The sequence below is a fragment of the Osmerus eperlanus genome, chromosome 10 (assembly GCF_963692335.1).
Source record: "Osmerus eperlanus chromosome 10, fOsmEpe2.1, whole genome shotgun sequence".
NCBI lineage: Eukaryota > Metazoa > Chordata > Actinopteri > Osmeriformes > Osmeridae > Osmerus > Osmerus eperlanus.
This window is the reverse complement of record NC_085027.1, coordinates 6,801,867-6,811,641: the sequence shown is the minus strand read 5'-3', so window position 1 is coordinate 6,811,641 and position 9,775 is coordinate 6,801,867. Positions and strand designations below refer to the sequence as shown.

The window sequence follows — 9,775 nt, the reverse complement described above, 5'->3', positions numbered from 1 at the left end:
TCCAGAGAAAATGGCCAATTTTCTCTCGGATTAGGACACTTTTACATTAGGATTTGGACGGATTTTCCAGTTCACTTGATTATATACACCCTCACAAAAAATCTTAATTCCAAAAGCACACGAGGCAGCGCATCTTAGAACCTTTCCTCACACCCTCCAACTGCACATCATAGGTGAAATGGACAAAACTCTAAAAATCCAATTCTGCTTCGACATACCGGTTACATATAACGCCTTAGCATTGTGTGAGAAGTTTATCTATCTTTCTCTCCCTCTCTCTGTTTCCCTATGGTTTAAACATTGCCTCCTCTTTGTGCATTGATCTGTCAGTGGGACTAGGTCGAGCCTCCAAGCCCTAACACAAATTTATTCTTCTTCCGTCTGAAAGAGACATAGAAACAATGGAATAATGATCAAGTTGTTGTGTGGATTTCCGAGCGCTGAGATGTGATGCTTCCACTTTTGCCTTGTGCCTTTGCAAACAGCAGCCTACCCTGCCGCCTATGCACCTATAAGCCAGGCGTTTTCCACAGCAAGCAGCCATCATTCCACAGCAGCAGAGAGAAGGTAGGAGTAGACGCTACTTCCCAGAGATAAAAAAGGTGGTAATTGCCATGTTTTCGTTCTAATGTTTGCTAAGTTGCTTTGAATCAGCCCTGGCGTTGGGGGGGAGGTGTGGAGGGGGGATAGGGGGGCTTGCTGTGAGCGAGGGAGCAGGTTGTAAAAAAAAAAGGAAGAAAGAAAAGGAGACTCCTTCTTTGAAAGAGTGGAAACATTAGCAGCAAGATGGAAAGTTTAGTCTGTCATTTTTTCAAAAAACTGCACTAATTCAAAACTCGCAGTGTTTCCACTGGTTAATCAGTCCCATTACAGTGTGTTTAAGTGGTTATAAATATTCATTAAATTAATTAGCTACATGCATAATCATTTATTAACATTCCTAGTTTTTAGTGTGGATAGAAGTGCAATGAAAATGTAATAAAGCATAGGATATAGGATAACTGTAAAATCACTCCTCTTGACTTCATTTTTTCAGATATGATTATTCATTTCTGTTATTGAATGAGATGGCTTGGAAATGGAATGTCATGAATATTCAACATCCCATAAGCAAGTGTACTAGTATTGCTTTAAAGGCGCTGTTTTCAAATGTCTGTATTTCTTTAATATTAGGGATTTTGCCCATAACTAATTCACTAAACATGATGTCCCTAGGTTATATTGTTTGTGTCTCCAGTCACACTTTACTACAGTACTACACAAACAAACACAAAACACACACACCATACCTGTTATATCTCCATGTTTTGGCTTGTCTCCCAGTGCGTCCCAGTCTGCAGCCCTCAATATCACATTGAGACACACTTCATCTAACCACCAGCTTGGGGGAGTCAGACTGCTGCCTCTCTATCTATATCACTCTGTCTCTCTCTCTCTCTCTCTCTCTCTCTCTCTCTCTCTCTCTCTCCTCTCTCTCTCTCTCTCTCTCTCTCTCTCTCTCTCACTCTCTCTCTCTTTCTGCCTGTCTCCCTCACTCTCTCTTATTCTCACTCCTCTCCACATCTATGTCTCTCTCTTCCTCTCTTTGGCAGCCTATGTCTGTGCTCCATCAGTAGGAGGAGGGGGTGGTGCTAGGCTCAGCAGAGCAGGCCCTTATCACGCTTCCTACCAGCCACAAGCTCATCTTCTCATGCTATCACCTCCAGCTATGAGACCGGGTCGAAGCCAACCAGCAAGGCAGCAAGCCAGCCCACAGCTTTCTCTCTCTCTCTCTCTCTCTCTCTCTCTCTCTCTCTCTCTCTCTCTCTCTCTCTCTCTCTCTCTCTCTCTCTCTCTCTCTCTCTCTCTCTCTCTCTCTCTCTCTCTCTCTCTCTCTCTCTCTCTCTCTCTCTCTCACCCACAGTCTCGCATCCACCGTTTCTTTCTAATCCACTGTCTGTCTCTCTCCTTCTCTTCTTCACTTTCTCATTCTCACTCAGCTCCTTCCCTTGCCTCATCAGAGCGTCTATGTGACAGCTAGGTGTGCAGGAGGGATAGAGGGATAGAGGCGGGAAGGGAAGGAAGGAGGGATCGGGAGCCATTCTTACTGTCACACAGTAATTGGTGACTTGGGAACAAACAATGTATACTCTCTCTATGTCTTTCTCTATGTCTCTCTCTTTCTCTATGTCTCTCTCTTTCTCTATGTCTCTCTCTTTCTCTATCTATATGTCTGTCTATCTGTCTGTCTGTCTATTTACTATCATCTGTCGCTTTGTTGTCATGTAACCTCTATGTTGTTTGCCCCCATTCCCCTTCCCCCATCAGGACCAGAGGGCTGCAACCTGTTTATTTACCACCTGCCCCAGGAGTTCGGAGACGCTGAGCTCATGCAGATGTTCCTCCCTTTTGGCAACGTCATCTCTGCCAAAGTCTTCGTGGACCGAGCAACGAATCAGAGCAAATGTTTTGGTAAGTCACACAAAATAATCACACACAAAAATCTAGGGAAACGGTTGACAAGTTGGTCGGGGTGTTTTGGCAATCTCCTCATGGCCTACTTTTGATTCTGCAATGAGTTTGTGATTCCCTTTATTCCCTGTGTCTATCCTAATCAAGCTGCAATTAATATTTTCCAACGTGATGTTCTGTGTGAGTGAGCAGCGGTTGGGGATGGGGGGCACACTATACTCTGTGGGTTAAACCCATCAGTGGATGCGTATCAGATATTGGCTGGGTAAGAGATAGGTTTTGGAGGTGTGTGTGCGTATGTGTGTCTGTGTGTGTGCTTTTGTACATTGTCCTTAAAAACTCAAATTCCCAACTGTCTTTCAGACTATTTAAATTAACTGTAGACCGCATCTTTCCCGGCCTTCAAAGTCCATGGAGATCCATGCCTAAGACAATGCCCTCAGTCTCAGCTTCCCAGCCTCCTCAGCCTAACAGCCTCCCTAGCCTCTACCCTAATAGCCTCCCAGCCTCTCCAGCCTCCACACCTTACAGCTTCCTCAGCCTCCCAAGCTAACAGCCTGCCAGCTTCCCCTGCCAATACACCCTCTCCAGCTTCCAAACGTCCCAAGCCTCCCCGCCTAACAGCCTCCTCAGCCTAACAGCCTCCCCAGCCTAACAGCCTCCCCAGCCTAACAGCCTCCCCAGCCTAACAGCCTCCCCAGCCTAACAGCCTCCCCAGCCTAACAGACTTCCCAGCCTAACAGCCTCCCCAGCCTAACAGCCTCCCCAGCCTAACAGCCTCCCCGCCTAACAGCCTCCCCGCCTAACAGCCTCCCCAGCCTAACAGCCTCCCCAGCCTCCCCAGCCTAACAGCCTCCCCAGCCTTCCCAGCCTAAAAGCCTAACAGCCTCCCCAGCCTCCCCGCCTAACAGCCTCCCCAGCCTCCAAGCCTACGCCTCCCCAGTCTCTCAGCCGCCCCAGCCTCCCAGCCCCCCAGCCTCCCAGCTGCCCGACCCCCCATCTTCCCATCCGATGCAGCACCTCTCTCCCACACACAGACAGCCCATGCTTAACCAGAGCGGACAGAGAGAAACAGGTGAACCCTGCAGTCTTTAAAAGACAATAATAGACCTGTGTGGGCCAAGCACATACACAGAGACAGCCTCTCCCAGGGGAGATACAGAACCTTTGAGCTGAACATGGCCTGTCTAGCAAAGCTAATGCAAATACTGTTTATAAATACGATCTCAAATACTATTTATAAATACTCAAGTACTGAAGGGTGAGTTGGATTTTTGTAAAGATTTCGAGGTCAACCAAAAATCATTTAACCAGTAAAGAATAGTAATAGTCACAAAAACACTCACAATCTATTTCAAATACTTGAAAGTGTTTGACCCAGGTAATCAAGCTGTGCCCTCATATCTTGAACAGCAGTTGAAGTTTATCATTACTACTGACAGTCAGTTGCTGAGGAGACAGGACAAAGACATTTTGACCTTACTCATCTTGCTATCTTATTTTCCCAGCTATTAATTAAGATCTTGGCTGAAAAACAATAATTTAACCTCTGATTATTTTTTCTCCTTCCCTTTTTATAGCATGAGCCCCAGGGCCCTGGTGAGAGACATTAGCAAATTAGAGTGAAGATGCTGTGCATTAAGAGAACTTAATCACCAAGCTCCTCCAGCAGTGCGCAGAGCAGAGTTTGTACCCTGCTTCATTTCAAAAAGGGAAGCGTAATCTGTTAACAGATGCGGCACACATGCACACACACAGAGACTCGTATAGTACACACACTCATGGACAATTAGCATGCATAGTTCACATTCTATCATCATGATAAAGAAATCAGCTTGTCACAAACAGAACATCCCCCAAGAAGGCTATGACAACAAAATACAGCGATGAACACCCCCTTAACGAAAAATAAAGAAATTCATGTTTTTCCATGACGATGGATGCGCATGTCGTGGCATCCACTCCGACAACCGTTAATTGTTGGTGTTGATTAATAATGTAAATTGTCAGACTTGAAAACCAAACAGGGAATCAGTCAGTCAGTGCCCAGGGTGTGATTAGCGTAAATTCTATATGTGTTTTTTCTAATGCTTTAAACCCTATTTTACAAGCGATGGCTTTTGATCCCAGCAGGAGGGCTGGGTGGGTTGTGGGAAGGGGGAGGGTGTGTTCGTGTATGAGCGTTAGTCAAGGTTCTTTAGGGATTGAACGTTATTTTAATCCTTTGTCTTTAGCCACTCAATATTTACATTTAAAGGTGATCAAAGCTCACCCTTCTAAGTGGAATTAGCCAAGTGAAAATGGATTTTAAAAGGTCTGGGGATAAGAACACACACAAACATCCACCCCAACACGCGCACACACACACATATGAGTGCTGCAACACCTACTTTTAAAATAGACTGCTGTTTTTAGACTAACCATTAGCACCGCAGAGGGCTGTTCTTAGAATTAGAAGTCAGACCGTGTTGCATGGAATCCATCAGTATTTACACGCTTCCATGACTGTACCTGAGTAGTCACTTGTAGACAGACCAGCATGTAGTACAAGACTGCACAATCCCAAGACCCTCGCTCCCTTACGTCTGTGCCCTGTCCTGCTCCATGGCTATGTTATTTTGCACAACCCGACCCTTGTCTTTCTAGCTGTGGGATGCAGTGGAACATGAAATTATGATTTCAGATAGTTTTCGGAACCAGTATGAGGGGGGGTTGAATTTGTGGCCACGGCTGTGAACGTGCCCTGGTGAAGCACGGGCACAGCTCCTGTGAAGACGGCAGAGTTGTGTAAAACATCCTTGTTAAACTTCCGACTGATTTGCATGGTGTAAATCCTAGTTTACCATCTCCCTTTACCGGTACTCCTCTGCCCTCCTTCCTTCCTGTCCTCCTCCCTCCCTTCTCTCCTCTGTCTACTGGGCATTTCTTTACTCCGCCCTGACAATTGCCCTTTTGGTGGATGGAGGGATGGATAGGGGGATGTAAATGTGAACAGGGGGGTTTATTGCGGCAGGGTGCGGGAGAGAGGGATCGCTGCTGGCCTGACAGGCTCTTCCTTGCTCAGTTTGTTTAAAGGGTTTGTAAAAGCAGCAGCCTTATCTCGGCCCAAGCTGACAAAAGCCTGCCCTCTCCCCCCAAATTAAATTGGACCCATAGCGGCACGATCAAATCAGCTGGCAAGCGGAAAATTCCGGCCGTCAATCACTGAGGTGTCTGATAAGAGTGGGCAGGAGTCCCAGTGTGGGGGGGGTTGGAGGTTGAATGGGGGAGGGGGGGGTGTCTGTGTTGGAGGGGGAGGTGTTCGAGGGAAAGAGAGTCTTTGGGCCCGATCTTGCACCCAGCGCAATTGACTTTGTCAACGACGCAAGTATCATTCCTAGTTTGCACTCGACGCAAAGCTGACTTTTCCCTCCACAGACGCACGTCGAAATGACCTTGCGCTCCCGTGGGCGGTTCAGCGAAAAAGGAGGCGTGTTCCGGCGCAAACGTTCCCTGGTGCTATTTTGCAGTTTCCGAAAAACAATTCCGCCACTGACCAGGAAAAACGTGGTCTAAAGTCAATGGCGCATTATTCAGATGCTATTTTAAGGGCGCAAGCTTGGTCCGTGCACACTGCTGGCGAGGCCAGGGTCTTCTTTCTGCGAAGCTACGTTATATTGTTTTGATTTATGGCGTGTTACATTTCTTCAATGATTATAAAAAGATTTTCATGAGAAATATCTATGTATGTGAACATGATTTGTAACAATTGTGCCAATTTTCTCCCACGCCTGTTTAACCGAAGCTAATTTGGGTGGGTTTCTTCTCCCATCTCCATCAGAATCAGAATTCGGTTTATTCGCCATGTAGCCTATGTTACACAAACACGGAATTTACTGTGGCAGGAAGGTGCAAACAATAAACATATACGGGTCTTAAATTAAGTAAAAAAGTACAATAGTTAAACTAATTCCAAGAACCAAACAATTTAAAAAATAAAATATAGGGTAGGCTATATAAAAATAAGAATAAGAATTTGAATGAGCAGCATGAGCGGGCAATTTAGTGCAATGAGAACTGCTCTGCCTTTCCCATACAATGTCACTTGTCTATCTGTTACGGCCCTGACTAGAACGTCGGTCTCCTTGGCTGTGAACCGCTCCTGGCGTGCGCCTGGCAAATCCGCCGTTATAATAGCAATCCGCCATGGAACAAGCGCTGCTCTTAAAGGGAATGTGAGATGACGCTCTGATTGGTTTATTGCACGTTACGCCCAAACCACACCCATTAGTAATGTAGCTACTTCGGACCTACCCATTTTAGATTTGCGCCAGGCGCAAAGTCATTTATCCCGCCGGCAAAATAGCAACCGAGCCGGAGTCCCGCCCACAAAGTTACTTGCGCTTTGCGGTTTGGTACTTGCGTTTCAGATCGTCAAAATAGGGGGGTTGGAGTTGAATGAGCCCAGAAACCTAGGTGATAACTCACAGGCACCTCAGTCTCTGTGGAAACCAGCCAGCAAGTCATTCAACCAATCCGTCAGCCAGTCATCCAGCCAGCCAATCATTCATTCAATCAATCAGTCAGTCAGCCAGTCAGTCAACCAATCAGAACTCCCTTTAACCTCCACCATCACAAACAATGCCCTGCCACCACAACCCTCAACCCTACACCTCTTACACCTACACACACATCTCACACCTTATGGCATGCAACTAGTCTACACACACAGGCAAGCATGCAAGCTGACATGTATGCAAACACATTATCAAACATACACGCGCACACACACACAGCTTGTCAAACCCGATGGCTCCCTTCACACACAGCAGGACTGAACGTGTACAGTCTTTCAGCTTGATCTCAACCCTACATGTGAAACGCTTATCTCTTTCTCTCTCGCCTGCATACACACTTTTATTCAAATGACACCAGAGTCCTTCAGCACTCGTCAGCGTGGCAGTGTCTGATATGTATGTCATCAACCATTTCTGTTATTTCCTGTAATCATCTTTTTTATTTCACCGAATTTCAATTAACCTCATGAATGGAGAAATAAAGCCCCTTTTGTTGTGTCATTGTTAGAATCTAAAAAGACTCCCGCTTTCTCCTTCCCTCCCCTTCCTTTTCTTTTCTTCCATGCCCCCCACCCCCGTCTTTGTCTCAGGCTTTGTGAGCTTTGATAACCCATCCAGCGCTCAAGCGGCTATCCAGGCCATGAACGGATTCCAGATAGGCATGAAGAGACTGAAGGTGCAGCTCAAGAGGCCAAAGGACGCCAACCGACCTTACTGACCCATTGGGCACCCACACCCAGGTAAGGGCAGCCCACATGCCAGGCTGTGCCATGCTGTGCCATGCTGTGCCAGGCTGTGCCAGGCTGTGCCAGGGTGGCCTCTTAACAGGCCTCTTAACAGGCCTGGGTAGAGCGGCAGACAGGCACTAGGTCGAGCGGCAGACAGGCTCCAGGGTGCCCCCCCATACAGTAACAACATCTAGCTGTACTATCTATTCAGTCTGCTGCTCATGTTCCCATGCTATCATGATAAGTAATATCTCCAACGTCTGCTAGACTGATTGCACAGGCTACCTACATTATAGTTTCCCCATTGCAATTTGCATCATTTGCATTGAAACAACATTCATGTGTTTTTATTTATTTATACACTATAGCCAGGAGGTGACATGGATGGCATGCAATATGTTGAATAATAAATGTTATTTTCATTGGTCGCTGATAGCATTCAAATGAACATGTGTTGTGCTAATTGAAAGGAACCTGTCAGAGTAGACTGCCCGAGGAGAGGGGGGATTGATTTTGATGTCGCACCTTGCGGGACAAATGAAGAATGTCCTGAAAGCGTTGACAACAGGCCAATCATTATGACATGCTCAGTGTGTCTCTAACAACAAGTCTCTTAAAACAAACAGGCCTTTCAGTAACATCAGCAGGAGGTGTGCTTGTGTGTATTGGTGTGTCTGTGTGTATGCTTGTGTGTGTGTGTGTGTGTGTGTGTGTGTGTGTGTGTGTGTGTGTGTGTGTGTGTGTGTGTGTGTGTGTGTGTGTGTGTGTGTGTGTGTGTGTGTGTGTGTTTGTAAGACAGAGAGAGAGAGGAGAGGAGGGGAAGGAATTTCAGAGTGTGCATGAGCGAAAATGTGTGTGTGCGTGTATGTGTGTGTGTGTGTGAGTGTTTGTGAAAAGTGGGGGGTATCTCTGTCCTCCTTGCCTCTTTCAGTGTTCTGTATCTATGTTTTATGAAAGCACATTGTCTGGTTTTGTGTGTTCCATGTTCTTGTTGTTTCATCCAGACACTCCACCTGTGAGGTTTTATGTTATAACATGACTTGCTGAAGAAAAAAAGGTTTAACATTAAACCAAACTTTCTGAAAGGCATCAAATGAAACTCTGCTTTTGAAGTTCTGTTTGCCCCTAGGTTTGTAGATCCTTCAAACAGATTTATACAGCAGTACACTCAAGGATCTGGACTGTGGACATTGTTATGTATGTTTTTTTTTTTTTAAAGGTGTGCTTCAATTCTTTTGAGTTTTAGCACTATTTCCTGTCTCTTCTCACAGCAATTGGTAATACAGCCCTTTTTGGAGTCAAGCCATTCTAATATATAATGTAGAATTAATAACTTATCATGTTTAAAATGTTAAATGTAAAATACATTATGTAATATATGAATAATATAGATTACGTTTATTGAACAGCAAAAATGAATAATTCACTAGTTACATTTTGTATAGTGCTTAAAGATATCAAAGCTTTAGATGTAGTACTTATTTATGTTGTACAATGCAGTCTTAGCATGTCAGTATACTAAAGAAAATGTGGATATCGTGGCTTTAGTATTTTGTATTATCAGTAGCATGACCTTGAACTTTTAAATTAGAGACCTGTCACAACAAGAGACAAGTCCATTTTACTATGTACTGTTTTCTGACAACCTATTAAGTGTTGTAAAGATAACCATATATTTTAGAAAAGGCTTCGCTGCCTTCTGCACATACAACATCATAGCAAACAATGGAAGGCAAAATATCCAATTACTTGCGCTCAGAAATATGTATTTTGGCTGGCAGCCTTATCTTAGTGAATAGAAAGCACCAAGTCGCTCTTTTAACCTGTAAATGTTCTCAAGCTAAAAGTATTTCAGAAATTCTTTTAAAAACTAAGGGCTATTATTTTGTGTTTTGTTGAAGGTTCTTTTTCTTTCTTCCTTTTTTGTTTGTTTGATTTGTTTACTTATCATTTTGACAGTAACAACCGCCTTCATTCGATTTTGTCAGCTGGAGAAGGTGATAATCTGGAACATGCAGGGGAAGGGACTTACTCACAGCA

The 9,775-nt window shown here is 44.9% G+C and overlaps 1 protein-coding gene across 1 annotated transcript in view; it reads left to right on the top strand.

The window, feature by feature from the left end:
- celf6 (CUGBP Elav-like family member 6) overlaps positions 1-9,775 on the top strand; it is a 95,587-nt gene that overhangs the window by 74,284 nt on the left and 11,528 nt on the right. Inside the window, 4 exon segments of the mRNA XM_062471778.1 lie at positions 486-523; positions 525-567; positions 2,308-2,451; positions 7,598-7,747. Coding sequence (XP_062327762.1) covers positions 486-523; positions 525-567; positions 2,308-2,451; positions 7,598-7,725 — 353 coding nt within the window. The 3' untranslated portion in view covers positions 7,726-7,747.